At 54.7% G+C, this 24,636-nt stretch overlaps 1 protein-coding gene across 9 annotated transcripts in view; it reads right to left on the bottom strand.

Annotated features, from left to right (window-relative positions):
• The window catches only part of NINL (ninein like), a 125,769-nt gene that overhangs the window by 14,038 nt on the left and 87,095 nt on the right, over positions 1–24,636 (bottom strand). For all 9 annotated transcript variants that reach the window (XR_004345981.1, XM_032606937.1, XM_032606942.1 and 6 more), the window contains 10 exons: positions 21,676–21,812; positions 20,561–20,701; positions 18,000–18,174; positions 17,044–17,154; positions 16,326–16,406; positions 9,904–10,009; positions 7,405–7,514; positions 6,303–6,562; positions 2,412–2,516; positions 148–217 (listed from right to left, as the gene is read on the bottom strand). Coding sequence is in view for 8 of the 9 variants with exons in the window: in XM_032606937.1 (XP_032462828.1) it covers positions 148–217; positions 2,412–2,516; positions 6,303–6,562; positions 7,405–7,514; positions 9,904–10,009; positions 16,326–16,406; positions 17,044–17,154; positions 18,000–18,174; positions 20,561–20,701; positions 21,676–21,812 (1,296 nt within the window). In the remaining variant the exon portion in view is untranslated. The remainder of the gene's footprint in view (positions 1–147; positions 218–2,411; positions 2,517–6,302; positions 6,563–7,404; positions 7,515–9,903; positions 10,010–16,325; positions 16,407–17,043; positions 17,155–17,999; positions 18,175–20,560; positions 20,702–21,675; positions 21,813–24,636) is intronic.

Raw genomic sequence — 24,636 nt, 5'->3', positions numbered from 1 at the left:
GGGTGGGAGAGGGCTGATGGGTCAGCAACTCACTCTCGAATCTTTCACAACAAAGTTCTGTGCTTCCTTGTTGTAAGCTTGGAATTATTTCAAAATAATGGAAAAGGGAGGGTGGCATCAGCTTCATGCCAGGTGTCAATACTTCACCTGTGTGCAGAGCTCTTCCATCTCAGAGCAGGCCTTTTCCTTCTCTCTCTTTAAAACCTCAACTTCCTTCCTGTTGAAGAAGCAAAGTTAACAGTATCACTGACCACTCATCGCTCACGGTCACCTTGGCGGCTTGCATTTGTACACCTGCTCCTGGTACCCTACAGCCACTGCTCTGTCACCAAACCTAGGGAAAAAGGGCTCCTGGAGGGAAAGATCTTGCAGATTTCAGAACTGCCGTAACATAACGGAGATCGCTTATTGACCATCCACTTTGGATCCCAGGCTTTCATCATCAGGCACTTTAATCCAATCAACACCGCGTCCTCGGCAGTATAGAGCCAGCTCATCTTGAATGTCATTAAAAAAAAGCCAAACAAACCATCCTTGGATGAGGCTCTGATGGTGAAAGCAGAAATCCACTGACAGGCAAGCCCGAGCCTCCACCGCAACACACACACACACACACACACACACACACCTCCTGCCTCAGTGCTCAGGCCCCCGACCCCTGACTCACACACACACACACACACACACACACACACACACACCCCTCCTACCTCAGTGCTCAGGCCCCCGACCCCTGACTCACACACACACACCCCTCCTGCCTCAGTGCTCAGGCCCCCGACCCCTGACTCCACACACACACACACACACACACACACCCCTCCTGCCTCAGTGCTCAGGCCCCCGACCCCTGACTCACACACACACACCCCTCCTGCCTCAGTGCTCAGGCCCCCGACCCCTGACACACACACACACCACACACACACACCCCTCCTGCCTCAGTGCTCAGGCCCCCGACCCCTGACTCCACACACACACACACACACACACACACACACACACACCTCCTGCCTCAGTGCTCAGGCCCCCGACCCCTGACTCTCACACACACACACACACACACACACACACACACACACACACCCCTCCTGCCTCAGTGCTCAGGCCCCCGACCCCTGACTCCACACACACACACACACACACACACACACACACACACCTCCTGCCTCAGTGCTCAGGCCCCCGACCCCTGACACACACACACACCACACACACACACACCTCCTGCCTCAGTGCTCAGGCCCCCGACCCCTGACTCCACACACACACACACACACACACACACACACACACACCTCCTGCCTCAGTGCTCAGGCCCCCGACCCCTGACTCTCACACACACACACACACACACACACACACACCTCCTGCCTCAGTGCTCAGGCCCCCGACCCCTGACACACACACACACCACACACACACACACCTCCTGCCTCAGTGCTCAGGCCCCCGACCCCTGACTCCACACACACACACACACACACACACACACACACACACACAACTCCTGCCTCAGTGCTCAGGCCCCCGACCCCTGACACACACACACACCACACACACACACACCTCCTGCCTCAGTGCTCAGGCCCCCGACCCCTGACTCCACACACACACACACACACACACACACACACACACACACACACACCTCCTGCCTCAGTGCTCAGGCCCCCGACCCCTGACTCTCACACACACACACACACACACACACACACCTCCTGCCTCAGTGCTCAGGCCCCCGACCCCTGACACACACACACACCACACACACACACACCTCCTGCCTCAGTGCTCAGGCCCCCGACCCCTGACTCTCTGTCTCACACACACACACACACACACACACACACACACACACACACACACACAGCTCCTGCCTCAGTGCTCAGACCCCCGACCCCTGATTCTGACTCACTGAAATCGACAGACCAGGAATGAACCTCGGAGGAAAGCACAGCTGAAACCATTATCAGAACAAGAACAAACAGATCCTACTCGCCCAGAAAGGCTGCAAGAGTATCTCTCGCCCCTACGAGAATGCTCGGTGCCTCCCCCGAGCCCTGAGCACGATGTGGAGTATGTCTGCAGGGTGAGCAGTGCTTGCAGAGCAGCGTCAGAGGCACACGGGCCTGTGCCGGAGCTGGTGGCGGTGGTGCTGACCTGGCACCTCCTACTTCTGCGAGCGAGGAGCTCAGGAAGGAAGGTGGCTGCTGACATCTGCAAGGAGGCCCGAGCCCCGCTGTGCCTGGCAAGGCTGGTCAGAGGGCAGCACGGCTCTCCTGGAACGCGGGTTATCTGTGAACACGTCCCACTTTCTACAGCAATGCCTTCTAAGCTTACTCTACTCTACGAAGAGCAAGCCCTGTCAGGGACCGGGGTCGGGGTGGGACCATTGAGACGGCCCTTACCTCTGTGCAGCCTCTGTCCTTTCTGCAGCTTCAAGCTCTTGCTGGATCCTTGTCAGCTCATTTTTCAGAAACGTGTTTTCTTCAGAGAGCCTATCCAACTTGATTCTGCATGAGAAATTTAAGAAAGGATCAAGAGTGGGAACTCCAGAAGCTGGTCACCCCCACGCAGTCCAGCCTTGCAGTGACCCTGCAGCCACACTTCCCCTTCCCTAGATGAGGGCGCAGGACACCACTTCCTTCACTCTCCTGTAGCCCGTGTTAACCTGCTCTGGTTTGCATCTCCCTAGAGATAAGCTATAGAAGACAAAGCTTTCTTAGCTTCTAAAACGGCCACACAATCAACAACTCCCTGGTGTATTCTTGGTTCTCCGTGTTCACGGCTGGCCTGTTCCTGCATCTTATAACCTCCACTGAAATGTGAGTGCGCCCATGGCTGGCACCAGTGCAAGATGCTGGGTGAGTCCTCGTGAGGTCACTGCAAGGAGAGTGGCTACCCCCTCCACCCAGGGGACTCCAGCACAAAGCTGAGGAACACAAGGACTGGGGAGGCCGGATCCCAAGGGAAGAGTGCCGCCATCCTACACCCTGAGGTCAGTACCAGGAGGAGCTTGGGACGATGCCCGTGTCAGTGGACAGAGGGCGACCTGATGCAACATGGAGCCTTCAGGGGGAAAAGCAAGTACTGACAGTGGCTGCCAGGACCAAGTCTGCCCGGAGCCCCCCTGGCTTCCGACGCTCTTAGAGACTCCCTGGGAAGGTAACCCCCCATCGATGTGTGACACACGAGAAACTGACAAGCAAAGATCACAGGGAGGCAGCCTGAAACCCACGTCTGCTGCCCAGAGAGTCTATCCTTAACGCACGTTGGTCTTGCGGACATTTATTCCCCTAAACAGGTCTCTACCTGGCATTAGCTTCTTTTCAATCTAAAAGTACTCAAAGCCACATGACCTCATATGTTTATGTATTATTCTTATAAGGTCAAGCATAAGTATCTCGTTCATGAGCGTAAGTACCACTTCACTTTTCCTCATGAGGAACTAGAGAGAAAAATAAAGACATAGAAGTCAACGGAATTTTAAAAGCAGCAAAGGGTCCTCAAGCAGGGGAGTGACACAAATGAGGTCTGTGTTTTGAACTGTCATTCTGGCTCCACGATGGAAAACAAACTGATTCAAGGCAGGCGTGTGTGTGTATGTGGTTGGCAGGGGATCCTGCCTCCAGCTTCGGGGACCTCAGATAAGATGGCAGTTGCTCCACCCCAGCTGCCCACACTCACCAAATAACCAGAGCAGAGCTGATCATCTAGTGTGTGATGTCCTCACAGAAGGTAATGGAAACCTCCAGGGGTCCCCAAACAAAAAAAACCCGGAAGCTGAAACCAAAGCCATGAGCATTAAGCAACACAAAAATGGGGTTACCCTGAGGCCAGCACCTACACCAGTGTGGAGAAACCACACCGTGGATACATGCACTGGGCCAGTTCCCTGGAAGAGGTTAAAGTGGTCTCAGATTAAGAGGCTCCCAACTCTTGGCAAAAGCAAAGCACATCCTTTCTGCAGGGAGCACCCTCTACTACAGCTCCCAGGATTCCCAGAGATAAACATCACGTAAGCATGAGCTCACAATCAAAGATCACCACAATATATGTGGAAAAGGACCCCCTATGAGAGTCAGAAGAAGCCAGAACAACAGAATTAGATCCTGTAGGAACCTCAGATACTGGAATTATCAGACACAAACTAAGGATAAATATTATGAAATGTTTACTTAACTAAAAGATGGAAATTTTAAAAGAGACAAGCAACAAGAAGCTGTCAAAAATGATCAGACAGGACTAACTAAACAGAATTTTGGAAAATAAAAAGTCAGTGTCAAAAGAAAAGCTCACTGGCAGAATGTGCCATAGACAGAAAAGAAGTTGGAAGTAATGAAAGAGAGGTTAAGAAATGGAGGAAGAAGGATGCTCAACATCACTAATCATTAGAGAAATGCAAATCAAAACGACAATGAGGTATCACCTCACACCAGTCAGAATGGCCATCATCAAAAAATCTACAAACAATAAGTGCTGGACAGGGTGTGGAGAAAAGGGAACCCTCTTGCACTGTTGGTGGGAATGTAAATTGATACAGCCACTATGGAGAACAGTATGGAGTTTCCTTAAAAAACTAAAAATAGAACTACCATACCACCCAGCAATCCCACTACTGGGCATATACCCTGAGAAAACCATAATTCAAAAAGAGCCATGTACCAAAATGCTCACTGCAGCTCTATTTACAACAGCCAGGACACGGAAGCAACCTAAGTGTCCATTGACAGATGAATGGATAAAGAAGATATATACAATGGAATATTACTCAGCCATAAAAAGAAACAAAATTGAGTTATCTGTAGTGAGGTGGATGGACCTAGAGTCTGTCATACAGAGTGAAGTAAGTCAGAAAGAGAAAAACAAATACCATACGCTAACACGTATATATGGAATCTAAAAAAAAAATGGTTATGAAGAACCTAGGGGCAGGATGGGAAAAAAGACATAGACCTTCTAGAGAATGGACTTGAGGATACGGGGAGGGGGAAGGGTAAGCTGGGACAAAGTGAGAGAGTGGCATGGACATACATACACTACCAAACATAAAATAGCTAGCTAGTGGGAAGCAGCCACATAGCACAGGGAGATCCGCTCGGTGCTTTGTGACCACCTAGAGGGGTGGGATAGGGAGGGTAGGAGGGAGGGAGACGCAAGAGGGAAGAGATATGGGAACATATGTGTATGTATAACTGATTCACTTTGTTATAAAGCAGAAACTAACACACCATTGTAAAGCAATTATACTCCAATAAAGATGTTAAATAAATAAACAGATAGATAGATAGATAGATAGAGAGAAATGGAGGAAAAGTGAAAAGACCTAACATCATACATCCAGTTGTAGAGGACAGTGAGGGGAGAAGCAATATTTTGCGAATAATGGCTGAGAGTTTTTCATAGGACACAAATCTATACATCCAGTAGACAATGTTTTCTAAGTAGGATAAGTAAAAAGAAAACCACACCTATGTCCTACGACCCAACAATTCCATTCTTATGTACACCAGCAACCAGAACAAAAAATGGGGCTCCCCAAAGCCCCCAAGGGTTGCCACTATCCTGACTTGGAAAAGTCACCCCTGGGGGACTTGTGCTGGGGACACAGATATGTCCAATTCATCAACAATTCTTCCAACTGCACACATGTGTGTATTTTTCTTGTGCGTATAACACTTTAATAAAAAGTTAAAGTAAAAGAATACACACTAAACATACCAAAGAAAACCCATAGAAGATGGAGAAGTTAATAGCAGCCAGAGGATACAACTCAGATCACCATTCTCAGGTTCTAGGGTTCAGTCCCACTGACCCAGACTAATGGCCTTTCCTGTTATTTTGGGGCTTTTAGGCCTTTTATCCACCTCCCCAAGGACCATGAGATGACAGACGATGGAGACCGTGTTGCCCTTGCTACCAGGCGAGTCAGAGGCAGGAGGTAAAGTGAGTCAAAATTCTACAAAGCAAAGGGCTTCAGGGCCTAAGCCCTAGTTAATACATATTTTTGAAGTCAGAATCTTTGGGAATTCCCTGGTGGTCCAGTGATTAAGACTCCATGCTTCCACTGGAGGGGCATGGGTTTGATCCTTGGTCGGGGAACTAAGATCCCTGACTTTTACAAAGTCAGACTCTTTGTAAAACAGCCTGTTCTTTCAGGGCTCACGTGTCTGCACCAACAAGAACCCCTCAGGTAACAGCCATTGTGATGCTGAGCCGTTTGCCCAAATCCAATTTCAAATTCGGGTTCTGAGCAAGAAACCCTGGACGCGAAATCCCAAAAGGATATGTTGCCGGACCTGACCCGCTGCAGTGCCTCCTCCAGCTGGTCCCTCTCCTGGGCCAGCTGCCGCGCGTGGCCCCGCTCCAGCTCCACGGCCCGCTGCAGCCGCTCCCGCAGGCCTCGGACAGCATCCTGCGACTCCTGGTGCCGCGTCGCCAGCTCGGCCTTCTGACCCTGCAGCACGCCAGCCTCGAGCTTGAAGGCCCGCTCCAGCTCCTTTCTCTCCTCCGCAAAGGCCCTTTTCATCACCTCCATCTCCCTTTCATAGTAATTCACCTGGGAAAAGAAGCGTGAGTGATGTCAGCCAGGGGCCCCTAAACATGATCTGCCTGACGATACAAGGCTGCCCGGCACAGCATCCAAAGAGCGGGGGCCCGGCCTCAACGAGGTGCTGGGGCCTGTGAAAGGCTCCCCAGGGCCCGTGTGGCCGCCTGCTTCTGTCACGTCCCGTAACCTTCACTGCGGCCTAGGGGGGCAGGCCTGGCAGGCGCAGAAAGGCTGCTGGGGGCCGAGCTGGGCTGGGGGCCTGGCAGCAGCAGCAGCAGGAGGGCAGAGGGGGGACAATGCCTACCACGAGGCCGCAGTGGCTCTGAACCCCCTGGAGACCTGGCGGGCAAGGCCACAGCAGGAGCCCAGGGGCAGGACCACAAGGAAGAGGTGGCCCTGCCTCGCTGGCAGTGACACCTGACGAGACGTGGGTACCGTCCCTCAACAAACCCCACCACAGTAGGGTCACGGAGCTGGAGGCATGTTCACCCAAGAAGACAGGCCTGGCCAGGGTGGCCCGGGAGGCCCCCACGCAGGGCAGTCCCAGGGTGCTTCAGCTGGAACACAGTTGGGAGCTGTGACTCCCCAGCACAGAGTAAGCAGGGAGGTCTGGCCTCAGCGCAGCCCTCGTGATGCTGGGGTACCACAACCCTGCTCCCTCCCATTAGTAGTTATACCTTCTGTCCTGCCTGCTTCCGAAGCGGGTGTGAGGCGGAACATCAATGTCATGCACATTTCCCTGCAAACCTCCGTCCCCCTGAGCGCGCTCACTATGGGGCCGACGTGTGCGCAGAAGCGTCCCAGCAGCAGGAAGCTCCCTGACCCCTCCGGCCTCCCTCAGCCCCCCTGACCTTGGTCTCCAGCTGGATCTCGAGGTCTCTGTAACGTTCCTTCACCTGCTCCAACATTATCTCCGTCTCTATACTCACTGGGACGGAATCACCCACAAACGTGACAATGCCTGCGACAAGAAGACACTTCCGTTTATGTCTTGCCCAGGACGCTGCGGGGTCTGATCCAACCTCCAAGCCAATATCTGGATGAAGCACAGCCTTCCGTGGGCACTTTCCACAAGAGGAATGCAATGCTGGCAGTAAGAGGACATGGGCCATGGACCGTCCGTTGCACCGAGTTCTCAAAGCTGGCATCTTTCCAAACCAGCATTTCGAGTCTTTGCCAGAACGCAGCTCACTCAAAGGTATGAATGGCGAGGAGGCTCCCTGCCAGATTTGTCAGGCCCTTGAATTCCCTGAAAGATGCCACATGGGGTACATGTCCTGCCCCCTTGACCGTGGCAGGCACACACAGGGATGGGGACAACGGGAAAAAGTGACCACAGCACAGACAGTGCTTTAGGATGAGCCATGACGAAGCTCTGTCTTCATTCTTTATTTCGCCTTCCTCCTTTTCTCAGAGGCCCTCCCTACTTTCTATTACATCACACAAATCATGGGGGTGGGGGTCTTAACAAAAAGTCAGGCAAACTCAGCACTTGTGGAGGCTCTGACAGATTGTAGGAAGAGGGTGTGAGCTACATCTGGCCCAGAAGACCCTCCCCACCGGCAACATCACCCGTCCTTACAGCTTGCCCCCAAAGGGCGCCTGTGAACCCACAAGCACGGCCAGCCCTCCTGGGCCCAGCGGCCCCCCACGTTGTGCGTGTTGGGGGGCACACCCAGGGCTTGACTCAGAATGTGCGTGTGACCGCCGCTGCTGGTTCATGGGCCAGAAAGTGAAGGGAGCAGACACACCCTGACCTCTTGCCCAAATTGTTTTCCACGAAAAAGAGTGACAGGCTCAATGACATCCTGAGAGAACTCAGAGTAAGTATCTCAGGAAAGAGAGCATCCCATTGCCCTGACAACTGGAAGCCGCCACCTGGGTCTGGCCAAGTGGCACCCGTCAGGAGTGGCCCCAGCTGGATGCACTGCTGGCCCAGACTCCACAACCCACATGGCCCCCGCCACCACAACTCTGCTGTCCTGACTGTCCCTCCTCCTTTGAAGGGGCCAACAGAACCTCTATGGTCAGATGAGGGGGGAAAGTGTAAGAGAAAATGCTCCATCTGGGAGAGCGCTCTGGTTGTATCAGTGCCAACACGAAGCTTGGGGCTGCCTTTGGTGCCACACGTCAGAGGCTTCTGGACACGGCACCCTGGGCACAGACCCCGTCCCTCTGCTCCCTGCATTACAGATCGTGGCTCTCGACAAGGGTCACATGCTCTGTGCAGCTCAGTCCCTTCCAGGGACAGAGGAGGTGACAATAACCCCCTTCCCCATGGCCACACTGGCACCAGACACTCATCTGGGGATCAGATGATACCAGCTCACCAGCCACATGCCAACACCTCCTGGCTGAGGGCAGCAGGGCTGTGGGTCTCGGCAGCCATCAGCTCCACTAATGCAGCTGCAGGTGAGGGGCTCCCTTCGGGCCCAGGTGCACAGAAGACCCCACTCGGTTTCCCTTGGAGGCTCCCACGTTGACTTTCCTGTTTTAAGTAACAGCTTTAGGACAATACAGGAGCCCAATGCTCTCAGGGTTACAGATGAGAGCGACATGTCCTCTGGGGCTGCGTCTGTGTGACATGTGACCACAGAGGCGGTCGGGCTGCTGGGCTGGGGCTGTTGGGCTGGGGCTGTTGTGGTGGTTCCCATGGCAGCAAGGGGCGTGGAGCCTGGAGCACGTGAACCTGTAGTGCCCGCCCCGCCCAGCTGCCAGGGTGGGCGCAAACCCCTTCCTCCTCAAGGACAGCTGTGGCCTCAGAACCTCCAGCCCAGTCTCTAGAAGGAGCCAAGAACATTAACCTCTCGGTGCTTGCAGCCTGTCGAGACCTCCGGGCTGGGAGGCAGAAGCCTAGTTCCCAGGCGCCATGGCCCCGCCCCATCTCAGACCCCTTCCACAGCGGCCCGCCGGCCTCGGTCCACAAGGTTTAGCACCTGCCTTGTACGAGCCGTCACAGACCCGAGACTAGCCTGTCCCCTGTCCCCGCAGGCTCCTCTCTCCTCCCCTCCCCCAGAGGACCGTCTGTGTGGAGCATCTCCTTTGATCACCAACTCTGCCCCCCTCCTCGGGACCCAGGAGGCTCCCTGGGACATGCCTGCCCTGAGGTCATGGCAAGGTCCTCATAACCTTCACCACTTGCTTCTACCCAAATGGTAGACCCCTCATCCTCCTCCATCTCCCTTGGGGCTCTGGGGGTCGCACAGAACCCTGGCCTCAGGTAGGCCCCTTCTCCCACACAAGAGGTCGGAAGGGCTTGTGACCACCTGTGCAGCTGGCCAGCCCCACGCACCACCCCCCACCCCGGGAAGGAGCACATGACCCACCACCTCAAAACGCCGGGCTCCTACCTGCCGGGCCGTGTCCCGGGGGCAGCTGGCCGTGCCGACTCGGGGGCAGCTGTGCCCGCAGGCCTTCCAGTGCGGCCTGCAGCTCGTCGTTGCAGTCCTGCAGGTCCTGTGGGCAGAGCCAGACCCTTCCTCCAGCCACTGTGGCCACTGGGCCCAGGAGTCAGCCCCAGCTCAGCAGGGCGGACGGGGCACCGAAGCTGCACCCAGGCACCTAACTGCTCCGTGAGCGACACAGGAGCAGGGGTCATTTCGCGACATCTTATGCCTGGCACCACCTTCCATCACGGGATACAAGGAAGGGACTCAGGGAAAAAAAGTGCAGTGAAAGTGAGAAATGGAGAAAATACAGAGAAACCACAGGTGGTTGGGTAAGCACGCACATAAGGGGAAGAGGACACTTGGGGGCGTGAAGGCTTAAGAGGAAGAGTCTCTGGGAATTCCCTGGCGGTCCAGCGGTTAGGACTCGGCGCTCTCACTGCCGGGGACCGGGTTCGATCTCTGGTCGGGGAACTAAGATCCCGCAAGCTACACAGCGCAGAGGGGAAAAAAAAAAGAGGAAGGGTCTCGTTTGTGACAAGCGTAATTTGTCCACCCACGAATGAAATATACCTGAACAAGCACATTTGGTCACCTGACTTTCAAAAGGCCAGAAAGGGTAGCGTTCACATCCCACCTTCCCAGGTGGCCCCAGAGCCGGCACCGCAGCCACATGGCTTTGGGTCCACGTACTCTTCCCCCCAACCCCGGGTGGGCTGTGGCCGCCCCACCTGGAGGACAGCATGCGTGATGCAGCTTCCACCCGGCTTCTCCTCCCGGGAAACTGGCTCTGGGGGAAGCCAGACCAGCCAAGGCCATGGCACGCCCTCAAGGCCCCATCTCCCTCCCTGATTTTTTTTTTTTTTTTTTTGGCTGCGCCCCATGGCATGCAGGATCTTAGTTCCCGAACCAGGGACTGAACCCCTGCCCCCTGCATTGGGAGCGCAGAGTCCTAACCACTGGACTGCCAGGGAGGTCCGCTCCTCTCTGATTTCTTAATCTATTTGAGTTTCTTCTCCAGGCAGCTCTTGTCAAATAAAACTCATCTTCCTGAACTCCCCGGTGGCCAGTGCCTGGTTTGTCTCTGCAGCCGCCCTTGGAGAAGGAGCCTTTCATCGGCAGTTCTAGGCCATGTGGGAGAAGGGACAGGCCCTGCAGATCTCAGAAGAAGCACAGAAGCAGAGATTTACTAGGATCACTCCTTCAGAAACTCCTGGGCAAATACACAGTTTCCCCACGGAGGGAGCAGCTCCTTCCTGGGGGAAAGGGCAGGGCTGGGATGTGAGAGCCGTGGGGTAGACCTGCGGGGCGGCAGGTGTGGGCACCCCCGTCCCCTCTACCCCACGATGTCGCCACGCCAGTTACTGAGCATGTCAGGTGTGGTCAGTCTGGATTGAGGTGTGTGTAGCATAAACTCTACACCGATCTTAAACACCAGATTCCCAAAAAGGGATGTAAAATATCTCATTTAAAATGTGTTTATATTGATTATATGTTGAAATAATGACACTGTGGATGTAATACAGGAAATAAAATGTAATTAAAATGATGAATGTCACCTACTTCTTTTTACCTTTCTTAACGTGACTACTGGAAACCTTGAAATTACACATGTGACTGGTGTTTTTACTGACAGTGCTGATCTGGCAGGAAACAGTGACAGAATCATTTCTACCCAATGTCCTCCCCCCTTGGTGGTTCTTTCTGCCCCTCAGATGGGTATTTTAAGAGCATATGCATGTCCCATAAATTCAGCAGTGCCAGAAAACAGGTCCTTAGATGCCATGCTGGGCACAGACTTCTCTGCTCTCAGGCACCACTGTCGGTTCTAACCGATGAGGGTGACATGTGCCGTCCTGGGTCCCAGACAGTCTACACAGTGGGTGTCCCAGGGCTGGGAGCCAGGGTGCCTGTTTTCATGTGGGCTGCATGTGAACTTGGGGGTGCCTGTGGATGCCCAGGGTGGTCACAGGGTCACAGAGTGTTACTGTGCTAGCCAGGAAAGGCAGCAAGTCCACTGCACACGCTGTAGCGCTAAGGCTCTGAGGGCTCTGGACCTGTGGAGGCTTCTCTTCTCGTCAGCGGGAGAAGCGAGCTCAGCAAGGAAGCAGGGGAGGGTGGGATTTCAACAGCAGCTTGGAAAGCATCGAAAGCATCAGAGAGGGAGGTGGAGGCGGCAGACCAGCTGGGGAGCCAGGCCGTGCTGAGTCAGAGGGGCTGACCACCCAGGCACAGGCAGTGGGGGGGACGTCTGTCAGGGCTGGTGTCTCAGTCCATCCGGGCTATTGTAACAAAATTCCACAGATGGAGAGTTTATAAACAACAGAAATTTACTTCTCACAATTCTGGAGGCTAGAAGTCCATGACTGAGGTGCCTGCAGATTCAGTGTCTGGTGGGAGCTTCCCGGTTCATAGACGGCCATCTGTTCCCATGTCCTCACTTGGTGGAAGGGATGGGGGAGCTCTCTGGGGTCCCTTTATAAGGGCACTAATCCCCTTCATGGAGCTCCACCCTCATGACCTAATTGCCTCCCAAAGGCCCCACCTTTGAACACCACCACAACTGAGGGAACAGGATTCAACATACGGATTTATGGGGACACACACATTCAGCATGTAACAGGGTGGAAATGGGTAAAGAGAAAATCTGTATCTGGCACTTCTGACCAAGGACAAGCTACTCCATTATGGTGTCCACCCGAGGGAGCAGTGAAAATATGAAACCACAGAGAACCCCTAAGGTGGAAGTGATTAACATCTTACACTTCCCCCAACTTTTTTAAATCTTTTTTTTTTTTTGGCTGCGCCTCGTGGCATGTATCGTATGTAGTTCCCCAGCCAGGGATGGAACCCATGCCCCCTGCATTGGAAGTGTGGAGTCTTAATCACCAGACCACCAGGGAAGTCCTTACACTCCCCTTTACCAAAGTCAGCCTTGCCCCAGAAAACTGAGGCTGACAGCTGAAAGAAAGAAAGAAAGAAAAAAAAAAAAAAAAGCTGAGACAGTAGTTGAATAGGAAGGGAACTCAGCAACAAGGGAAAACATGGTTTCTGTGCTAGCGAATATCCTGCTTACAAGCACGGGGAAATGTCAAACAGTGACTTTGGAAAGATGGGTGACACACAGCAGGGAGGTTCAAGGTCGTCTCTACTCTGGAGACTGACGATAAGAAACACCCTAGGCCCGAGGCAGCACCCCCAGGAGGCTGAGCACACGCAGCACGCAGATCTTGGTCTCTAAAAGCCATTCTCTCCAGTTAGGAGCCAGGACTCATTGGAGAAATAGCCGATTCCAGCGCAAGGGCAGGGGAAACATAAGATGAGTCTGGAGCATCTCACTGTGCTGGAAAGTATGGAACAACTTAACAAAACAAAACATGACAGTGACAAGTCGCAAGGTCATGGCTGCCGGCCGGAAGACACTCCCACTGGCCAGATCTCACATGACTTGAGCACCAAAGTAATTCGACATAGTAACGAATTATCAATACAAACCACTGATGAGAATGGCGATTCCTGAGCCCATACCAACCAGATACACAGATAGGTAGACAGGACTTCTCTGCCTGATGGCAGATGCCAAGTGCCAACTGACAGATGTGGAGTGGATGATGGAAAACCATCCTTTTGCAACAACCATTGTGGCAAAGACGGGAGTTGGCAGGAATCACTCACTGATACTAAATCCAGTGAAACTTCTGATGAAGAGCAGGACATCTGCATGGTCTTAACGTGTCACCCCACACTGAGACCAGGTGATCAAAATTAACATCACGTACATTGTGCAGCTGAGAAGGCATAACCTCAATTTAATCCAAAGGAAGTATCACGAGAACACAAAACGAGAACGTTTCTATTGAAAAGAAGGAGAGACTGTATTCTTCAAAAATCTCCACGTGAAGGACAAAGAAAGGCTGTGGGAATGTGCTACAGACAGTGTGCCTCCCCAGATTCATATGTTAAATCCTGATCCCGAGTGTCGAGTGTGATGGTATTTGGAGGTGAGGCTTTTTTTTTCTTTTTTTTTTTGTGGTACGTGGGCCTCTCACTGTTGCGGCCTCTCCCGTTGCGGAGCACAGGCTCCGGACGCGCAGGCTCAGTGGCCATGGCTCACGGGCCCAGCCGCTCTGCGGCATGTGGGATCTTCCCGAACCGGGGCACGAACCCGTGTCCCCTGCATCAGCAGGCGGACTCTCAACCACTGCGCCACCAGGGAAGCCCCCTGGAGGTGAGGCTTTTGGGAGGAGATCAGGTCAGGAGGATGGAGCCCCATGACGGGGTTCGTGCTCTAATAAAATAGCCCCCAGAGAACTCCCTCGCCCCTTCACAGAAGGACACAGTGAGAAGACAGCTGGCCACCTGCAACCCAGAACAGAGGCCTCACCAGACACCGAATCTGTCAGCACCTTGGTCTCAGACCTACCAGCCTCCAGAACAAAGGAACTAAATCTCTGTGGCTTATAAGCTCCCCAGTCTATGGTATCTTTGTTACAGCCACCTGAATGGACTAAGAATGTTCCAGATTAGAGGACATCAGACTCTGGCCCTGGCCCTAGACTGCGTCCTGCACTGGAGGAAGATGCTCTAAAGAAGATTGTTAGGGGAATTCCCTGGCGGTCCAGTGGTTAGGTCTCCGAGCTTCCACTGCTGGGGACCCAGGTTTGATCCCTGGCCAGGGAACTAAGATCCCGCAAGCCAAGCAACACAGCTAAAAACAAAAAAGAACATTGTTAGGTTGACTAACAAAACTGAAACCCAACAAGCCGGTTAAAGGACTGTATTGGTGGAAACTGTGAAGTTACTAAGATACCTAGGAGGTGTTGGGAAGCTGGCTCTCTAGGAAGAAAAGCCCAGCTTTGTGGCTTCTGCAAGCAGGTTAAAGGACTGTATTGGTGGAAACTGTGAAGTTACTAAGATACCTAGGAGGTGTTGGGAAGCTGGCTCTCTAGGAAGAAAAGCCCAGCTTTGTAGCTTCTGCACATTTCTTGGTGTAAGTAACTCCCCCATCAAAGGTTTAACAGGAAGCCAGCAAAATTCCTGAACATGTAACATCAACGTTGGCCATCTGAACAGCACTTTGAGGTTGAAGGGTCGGCCTGCTCTCAGGAAGTGCATGGACCAGTTCGGGGTGGAGGGTCGTGATCGCCTGACTCACCTCCGATGTACACGTTCGCGTCCACATGCACACGGTGAAACGTACACAGCCGGTGGACTGGGGCAGAGGCATCCAGGTGTTCCCCAGACTAGTTTCACTTTTGTAACTTCATGTATTAGAAATTACTTTGAAATAAAACGCTTTTTTAATGCTCTGTTAGTTTGAAACAGCCAAAAATATCCCCAAAAATAGAGAGGGCAAATTTCTAAATAAGTAGCTTAGCACTAAAATGTAAAATATTCCTGCTGATATTTGAAAATGTAAAATTTTGAGAACCAAAAGTGAAAGCAGCAGCAGCTGTTAAGTGACAGAGTCATGTGAAAAAATGAAGGCAGTTACATTTGTTTGAAAAAATTCAGGTGCACTAAAGGAATGTATTAATGGATGGTTAGTTACAGGTGCTCAAAGTGACAGAGAAAACACAGCAGGAAAGAGAGTTCCTTTCAGAAAGTCAAGCGGCACATTCCAGCTGCACCACGTCCCCTAACCACAAACCACACACACCACTCGGGCACCCGAGGAGGGTGAGAGCTGACCACACGCAGGCGCACCCGGGATTCAGGATGTGGAGGGCAGGAGGTAAGGGTCACGTCACACTGCAGACCAGCACAGGCTCACCTTTATCCTCTGGTATGGCCAAATCATCGTGTGCAGAAAGACAGTTCTTAACATTAATTGGGAAGGAAATCATTAAGAGGCAAATGGATACTAGACCCCTAACTCCAAACAATAATGTTCTATCTGCTGGAGTCCTCGGTAATCTCGAGAGAGTAATGGGTTATGATCTGTTTCCCCAGCACTGACGTTGTTCACCACCTACGCCCTCTTCTGCATAGCGGCAGCGCCAGCCGAGTGGGCTCACGTTGGTAGATTTGGCCCAGGAAATGCAAACACTCAACCACAGGAGACAAGATGAAGCCCTACATGGTGCCGGGACACACAGAGGGGGACTTAGGACAGGGGCCGTCTCGCCACCTGGGCAGCCCGTGTGGGGCTGGGCACACGTGCTGAGCAGGCAAGTCCCACCCGTCTCCTTTCAGAACACGAGGCCCGGAGGACCCCATTGGTGGAAGGCAGGCCAAGATCAGAGGCTCTGCCTGCTCTGCTCATACAGGGATGCTCCTGTGGGCCCGGGCTGGACCACCCTCCACGTGGAGGCCAGAGGGTGCGAGGGCCCACCCGGGTCTGAGCGGACAGGCCCTGACGACCCCGCAGGTAGGGGGCCACATACCCGGCACTTGAGCTTGTACTCCTTCAGGACCTCTGAGAACCGCTCCTCCTGGGTCAGGAGCTCCGTGCTCTGTGGCTCCAGCTGAAAGCCAGATGCAGGCAGGAAAATGAGGGCTGGGACCTGAGGCCAGGTAGAGGGTGTGTTGTCACCCCCAGACGCTGTCCCCGCCAGGCTTATTAGCATCTGCAGGTACAGCTGCCCAACCCTCCTCTTCCTCCCCTCCCCTTGTCTAAAAGGTCTCAGGGCAGAAGGATGTTTGGAATTTATCGAAGGCGGCCATGCTCCCACCTGGAGCCTGGGCTGCCTTCCTGCCTTGGCCACCTGGGAGGCCCCCTGCCTGGACCCTGCACCTCCCCTCCCCTCCTTCTCTGAAGGTGATGGTAAGGGCCAGCTGGGGCACCTCTAACCTCTCCTCTGTGCCCACTACCACCAAGACCCTGTCACTGGGGTCTGTGCAGAGGGTGCTGACTGCTCCTGGCTTTGTCACTAAAAGGCCAACGTGTAGGGCATCACCCGGGCGTCACCAGCACCCCTGCACTGCATGAAGTGGAGGAAAACACAGGGAAAGTAGCCGTGATAATTTTCTCTCCATTATAGAATTTTAGGAGAAAAAAACCTAAATTCCATCGCCTGTGTATTCTTCGTCAAGACCCTGACGCCCTTTACCCGGCGCCCAGGGGCGCCTCTCTGGAGACTCAGGATCAGCAAGAGGACCCACCTTGTCCTTCAACACAAACTCCAGATCATTCTGCAGCTTCAGGACCAGCTTCTCCGACTCTGCGAGCTTCTCCACGACTTCAGTCATCTCCTTCTGCAGTCGACTGTTTTCCTACAAGACACAGGCCAGCGGTCGGCCGGCTTCGGGGACGGAGGAGGGAGCTGTGTGGAAGGGCTGCCCCCTCCGAGCGAGAGGCAGGGCTCATGAGCAGGGAAGGTGGACCCCACGGAGCCCTTGGGGATACTCCCCCTTTCCCACTGCCTCATCTTCTCCCACCCACCCAAGCTCTCGGGCAACCCTTCCCGAGCCGTCTTCTAAAAAACAAATTGAAAGCTGTACCACGACGGCCCAGGTGTCCACCAGGAGCAAGGCAGTGTCCTCAGACACAGGAACCAAAAAGAAGGCATATGTCCACCGTGTCCTCCAGGGGGACGGAGGCGAGGGAGGCAGGGCAGGTGCGGACAGAGCCCGCAGCCCCAAGTTAGGGAAGGAGGAGGAAGGGGGGCCGGGGACACCTCACTGGAAGCAAATGCAGGGTGGGCGCCGGTCGTGGGGCGCTCTCCACAGCCCGGAAGACTGCGTCTGCTCCAGGGCTGGGGGCGCAGGCTGATGCTTTTGTCTTTCACTGACCCCACTGGTGCTCTGGTCCCAGGGGTGCAGCAGAGGTGGCTGCAGCCGCTGACCCAGAGGCCCTCGGGTCCCCCATGCTGCTGCCCACACGGCTGGACATGAGGGACCATGTGTCTCCCAGAAAAGCCAGGACCCTTTCTGCTTTGGCTGAGAGATGGGCTCTTTCCATGGCTGCAGGAAATGTTCTTTAGTGTGAAACCCCCAGCACCACGGGGAGGGTTTAATCCTGGACCAGGGAGGTGTGGGTGTGGAGGATGGACCCTTAGGCAACCTCGCCTCCGTCTTTCCGGGTGGGAGGCACCCCTCCGTCCCCCGAACACCCCTACCTTCAGGGTCAGGCTCAGCTTCTGGCGGAGGCTGGCCTCCTCGGCCCGAAGGCGCTGCAGGTCCTCCTCCAGCGCAGCCCTCTGCCGCCGGGCCTGCTCCCAGAACAGCTCGCGCTCCACCTCCACCTCGGACCGCAGGAGACTCAGCCTCTCCCTGTACCCCTGCTCCAGGCGTCTGCAAGGCACATGGCACATGGTTCGTCGGGCTCCTGAGGGGCGCCACCTGGGCCTCTCCCTCCCCGGGGTCTCTCGCCGGAGCACTCGGCCACAGCGTCTGGGACTCGTTTGTCCACCCTGGCAGATGAGAGAGCTGCAGATGCTGTGCCATTTAAGGATGCGGGGCCTCCTTAAATCCCTCCTTGGGGCTGGTGGAGGTGACCCCACACAGACAAGGTGAGCCAGTGGGTCCCTTGGCCTCTGGGGTGAGCTAGCGGGTGACCTCTGGGTAGGTCTCTGACGCTCCTCGGCCATTCAACCTCCTCCACATCATCAAAAAATGAATCAATAAATAAAGGCAGCACCAAAGCTTTCAGTGACCAAATGCGCACAGAAGCCAGCTTCTGTCACGAGGACACAGGCATCAGAAAACCAGTACGTGGCAAATCCCAAAGCAGCCAGAGAAAGGTGCAGAGGCCCTTCCCCTCAGACTCTGCCGTGATCTTTTGCAATAACCATTGCTTTGTGGGGTTTTTTTTGGCTGCACCTTGCAGCATGCAGGACTTTAGTTCCCCAACCAGGGCTCGAACCTGTACCCCCTGCAGTGGAAGCACGGAGTCGTAACCACTGGACCGCCAGGGAAGTCCCCGCAACAACCATTCCTATCAGCAGGGAAAACAGTGCTAGATCTTAGCTTTATCGCTAAAACAGCTGCTTAAAAGGATTCTCAGACCCAGTCTATCTAGATTGAAGACGAATGAAACTCTTCAGCAGAGCTTGGCCACGTCAACAATAGAGCATGAGAAACACTGGGCTCGGCCTCCCTCAATCTCACCCCAGAGCCTCGAGGCAGGGGCATGAGGGGAAGGGGGGCAGCCATCACTTAGGGGAAAGGTTTGACGAGTGTGATTAATCTAACAGCCCACAAATCTGGGGGCTAATTTTACAAACACAAATTTGATCATATCCCTCCACTCTTTAAAGGGGAAAAGTGCAGTAAAATACGGCAGAACAGACCCACATCACGGGTGCTCTGTGGCCGTCAGAAAGTATATGCGACACCAACACCATTCTGTAAGTAATCACGTGCATGGAAAAGCGAGGGACTCACAAAAAATGTTAGGAGAGATAACCTCCGTGGATGTGAGACTTTTGCTTTTATTTTTCCTTTTACTTGGTATTTTCTTTCTTTCTAATTATTTATTTATTTATGGCTGCATTGGGTCTTAGTTGCCGCACGTGGGCTCTTCGTTGCGGCACGAGGGCTTAGTTGCCCTGTGGCACGTGGAATCTTAGTTCCCCGACTAGGGATCGAACCTGCATCCCCTGCATTAGAAGGCGGATTCTTAACCCCTGGACCACTGGGGAAGTCCCTACTTGTATTTTTTAAGTTTTCTACAGTGAACATGTATCATTTATTACTTTTGTAATAAAAACAACCTAACAAAACCATAAAAACGATTTCTAAAAACGTACCAATGATGCCCCATTGCTCACCGGGCAAAATCCAAACACTCGCGTGACCCTCGAGGCTTCGTGTGTTCCCCCACCAGATTCTTGGACTGAGATACGGCCTTGGAGTCTCTGGTTCTCCGACCCAGAGAGAACTTCCCTGAGTCCCTTCTGGGTGGTTGGGAGAGTCAGGCCGACCGGGCCGAGACCAACGCAAATCAGTTCTCAGCTCCCTGACCGATCGTCTAAAATCGTCCACACTTAAGCTTGTGGGCGCTGAGGTGGGGGGCAGCACAGGCCACAGAGGAAGGACGTGTGCGGGTCAGGCTGCTCCAGAGCAGGGAGCCCCAAGGACCCCACGTCCCCAGGCCTCGCCTCAGGACACAGCCCCACGTCCGCGCACGTCAGGGAGGCAGCAGGGCGCAGCCGCGGTAAAGAGCCACTGGGAGGCGGGTGGCGCCTCAGGAGAGGGGGAAAGCCTTTCAAAAAGGTCAGAAATTCTTTCCTCTGGTTTGTCCACCACCATCACGGCCAGCTCACCAGGAGTCCGCTCAGGCCACCCGATGGGCGATGCCTGGTGTGCGGTTTTGGGCCCCGGGCTCCCTCCTGCGGAGCCAACAGGCTGCAAAGCCATTCCCTGGTCCTCTCAAAACGTCCACCCGTCTCGCTGATCACAGGCACAGACAGAAGACTCAGCTTGAGTGGGACAGACCCCGACAGATGGAGCAGAGAGTGAGGCCAGCAGAGCACTTTCCCCTGAAGACGCTCGTCACAGGCACTCGGCCAGACGCCACGCTCCCAAGCGAAGGGCAAGACTGCTTCTTAAAATGCACCGTCTTCCCTCAAGGAAGGACGTCAGCAGAGTGCTGGGCTCAGGTGAGACAGCAGGGCCTCAGCTGGCGGCCGCCCGCGTCCACTGCCCACCCTCGGCCGGGGACCCCGGCGGGACCTACCTGACCTTCTCCTCTGCGAGCTGCTCCAGGGCAGAGTGGAGGTCGTCCGTCTCCTTCACAAACTCCAGGTGCCTCTGCTCTGCCTTCTCCAGGTCCTGCCTTGCCTTGTCTCGCTCCCTGGCCATCTGCTCCACCTGCCCCCTGCGTGAAGGAGGCGGGGTCAAAGGGGACACCGCTCTGGGCCCAGCAAGCCCGTCTGCAGGAACAAACATGGCTGGGCTAACGGTGCCGCGCAGCGGCCAGCGCTGGGCTCTGACCCTCCTCCTCCCAGGGCCGTTTCTACAGTTACTGTGCCCAGTTTACAGAAGCACATACAGCGACAGGCCAGCTGCCTGGCAAAGGGGTTTCTAGCAGGTTCCTGAACCAGGAGGTCTGAGCCTAGAACGTGCAGCGTGCCACCCCTCCAGATGGCCTCAGGACAGGTAGGAATTTATCTACGCTCCCTCTTGCCTGCAGCTGGGTCTCGGGCCCCAGGGATCCCTAGCATCTAACCTGGGACTGGATGCATGAAGGGGAGGAAGCTGGCCACCCATTATCCTGCCTGGCCACAGCCCTGCCACCTGCAGCCTGGCATCAGAGTGACTGTGCAGGGAGTTGCTCAGAACAGAGGAGACTCCTGTATGTGGCCCTGTCCCTGTCTGGTCACCCTGGGTCCCGCCCAAGGCTCTGTGCAAACCATCTCTGGCACCAGCTATCCTGGTGCCCGTTTCTCCCACTGAAGAGGCATCCCTGTCCCAAAGCACAGTCTTTCTCTGGTCCCCTTTGCCGAACTGCCTGACAGAAGGCTCAACTGTTGGTACCTAATGAGATGCAAAGTCTTGAGGATCGAGGTTGGGATTTCTGCCAGTCTTTTCTGTAGCTTCAGAAAATCAATAAACACACGAAAACCAATCTTTGTGCCAACCTGCTCAGCAGACGGACGGCCTGAAAAGCCAGCCAAACCCAGAGCCAAACCCAATTAAAATGGTTTGTGTTCTTGGCCCAACTGCCGTGCTGTGCTTTGTGACTGTGTTCGAAGCATCCTTCTTTCTCCTCCTGCCGGGTGCCCGAAGCCGGGGGCAAGGAGGCCGGTCTAGCCAGCGGCACCCACACACCCTCCCCATCGGGGCTCTTACTGGCGGAAGCTCAGCTCCTGGCGGTAGCAGGCCAAGGCTGCCTGCTGAGTGGCACCGCCCACCATCATGAGCTCGTTCTCAAGGGCCCAGGCCAGCTCCAGAAGGTTCACCTTCTCGTCCACACTGAAGTCGAGGCTCTGAAAATAGCAAGGTCCATCAGCCAGGCGGGATGAGTGGGTCTCCAGGCGCTTCCGGGCTCCCTCAGGACAGTCAGGCCCAGACCACGCTGTCCCTGCACCTTCCTTTTCTCTCTGCAAAGTCTCTGCCTCTTGGGTGGAGCCCTTCCCCTGCCCCAACCCCGCTGACGGTCCCCCCATCCCTGTCAACCCATGTCTCCCCATCCCCACTACGGTCCCCCCAACCCTGTCAACCCCAGTGTCCCCCCATGCCTCGAGGGTGGGCATGACCCAGGCTGGACAGAGTCCCCCTCCCTGGACAAAGTGACAGACACAGAAGGGGGCATGTCCCAAGCAGAGGACTTTGGGGATTGATAGGGAGGCCAGAGAAGGGCTTTTTCCCTGTGAAATCAGGTGTTGTATAAACCACGTGGGCCCTGGGGAGTTGCACAAGGGGACTGGACCTGAGGCCAAGGCCCCCACCAGCAGAGTCCAGACAACACCCGGAGCTAGGACCCCCGAGCCTAACGTCCTTCTCCGACTGACCACGAAGGTCCCTAACCTCCTCCTGCCCAAGCTAGTTTGACTTGGGTTTTTGCCATTTCAGACTCAAAGAATCCTGACTAATATGTCTCTGAACCACACAAACAGATACAGGAACAGATGGGGGTTCTGTTGGTGGACACAGGACCTATCAGAGAGAGATGAGCCACAGCCCAGCATTCCAGACAGTCGCACTCATTCGCCCTCGGGATTCTCGGAAAAGCACAGTTAAAAGAATGGAAAAATTTTGTTTTATGTATTTTACCATAATAAGAGAAAGAGAGAGTAGGACAGGAACGCCCGTCCATCCTGCTGGCTGCCCAGTAAGAACACTTTTGCCACGTCTGCTCCTGCAGCGATGGGCGCACTTGGCTACAAGGCCCAGACACATGGGCGGGGCAGGCACGTGGCAGGGCCCACGGGGAGGCCCTTCCTTTAACTTATGAGGCGGAGACTTGAACCTCCGTCCTTCCCCACGGCCGCGAGTGCTTCCGGAGAGAAATGACACTCAGCTGAAGCATGTGCAGCAACTGGGAAGCTGAAGTCCTGACACGAGCGCACACTTCCCAGCAACGAAACCACGGGCGGGGGCAGAGGACAGAAAGTGGTCCCAGCGGCAGCTTCCCAATTAGAAAGACCACGTGGCACAACGTGGGCGCCTGCCTCCTGGCATTCATGCCCATGTACTCCTTCTGTGCTGACTGGGACGGACCTACGTAACCCCCAGGATGGTGCCAGGCTAGCAGTGTGTGGCTTCCCAGGCCAGGGCATGGGAGGCTGAGGCCCCTCTCCGCCCTCCTGGACGGGGCTCTGCGGAAGCCAGAGCCATGCTGGGAGGAGGCTCAGGCTGCCCTGGAGAGGATCCCATGTGGCAGGGAGGGGAGGCCTCCAGCCTCCGACGAGGTCCACTCTCCATCCTGCTGGGCCTCGGGAAGACCGCAGGGCAGGCTCCTGGAGACCCCAGGCTAGGAACACCCGGCTGCGCGGCTCCTGATTCCTGAGGAGGTCAGGGATCCGCACAGGGCAGCCCTGGTGGTGGTCCCACAGACACTCGCGTGAGGTCCTGAGAAGCTAGGTGTGGGAGGCCAGCACGTCCAGGCCAGGGCTCGCCTAGCGGGCTTCCTCCCCCAGGGAACACACCTCTCTCAGGCAGGTGTGCTCAGGGGCAGCTGGCGGTCCCGCCCAGTGTCACAGGTGACCAGTTATGGACCTGCTGCACCAGGACACCCCGACTGCCTGCCAGCTCACCCGAGAGCCCCCCTATGTCAGGGGGACAGATACGCCTGGGGGGCCACGTGGAGGGTCCTGCTGAGGGGAGTTCAGTAACGTCACTGCCTCTCAATTCAATGGAATCAAACCCTGAGCAACTGGAAAATCATCAGTTGCTAAAGGAATGGAAACTTGCTGTGACAGCAAGAGATCAGTGATAAGAGTAAGTCCTGAAGTGTCTGAGGGCAAGCGTGAGACTCATCAGTGGCCGGATCCTGATGGCAGCCAGCCCACCTCCAAGCGCAGGGAATCAGGAGCAGCGTCTTAGGGAGAATCTCCAAACCATGAGCCTCTGGGACTTCCCTGGTGGTCCAGTGGTTAAGGGCTCCATGCTTCCACTGCAGGGGGCACAGGTTCGATCTCTGGTTGGGGAACTAAGACCTACGTGCTGTGTGGCACAGCCAAAACCCAAAAAACAAAAAACCATGAGTCCCTCTGCTCTTGGCCCTCCCCGGGGGCCAATTTCAGTGGTCCGGCCTCAGCCTCTGGTTCTCAGAATAGTCCTGTGGGCCAGCTGTCCAGGGATGGCCTTGCGTCGGGCTCTGCCCGGGCTGCTGGGCAGCGGGACTCGGCAACGGCGAAGCTTAGGTCCAGGAGAGTGTGGCCTGAGGAGTCAGGCAGATTGTCTTAAAGGCTGGTTTTTCTCTCCTTCCTGTTCTATTGGTTTGTGCCAATATGGACATTTTTGGAGGCAATACAATAGAAGTTATCAAGAGGTAAAATGCGTACCTTCAGGAATCCGACCTACCGAGAAATACCAGCACAGGGGCAGAAGGGTATACGTGCATTACAGGTGATGAGATTCATAACAGGAAAAAAACATACGTGTCCCACGACAGGGAAAGGGTAATGTAAATTAGCAAGGTATAGGGTATGACACCAATTTTGCAAAAGAAATTTTTTAAATGGGAATGTCTAAATATGCATTTCTTTCCTGTGCCAGGGGAGAGCTCGCAGAATGCCCACCAGACCTTTACGTGTCACCATCCCTGGAGACCAGGAGCAGAGGGGGGCAGGCTTTATTATTCTATAG

This window comes from Phocoena sinus, chromosome 15, assembly GCF_008692025.1.
Source record: "Phocoena sinus isolate mPhoSin1 chromosome 15, mPhoSin1.pri, whole genome shotgun sequence".
NCBI lineage: Eukaryota > Metazoa > Chordata > Mammalia > Artiodactyla > Phocoenidae > Phocoena > Phocoena sinus.
This window is presented reverse-complemented; position numbering and strand designations above follow the sequence as displayed.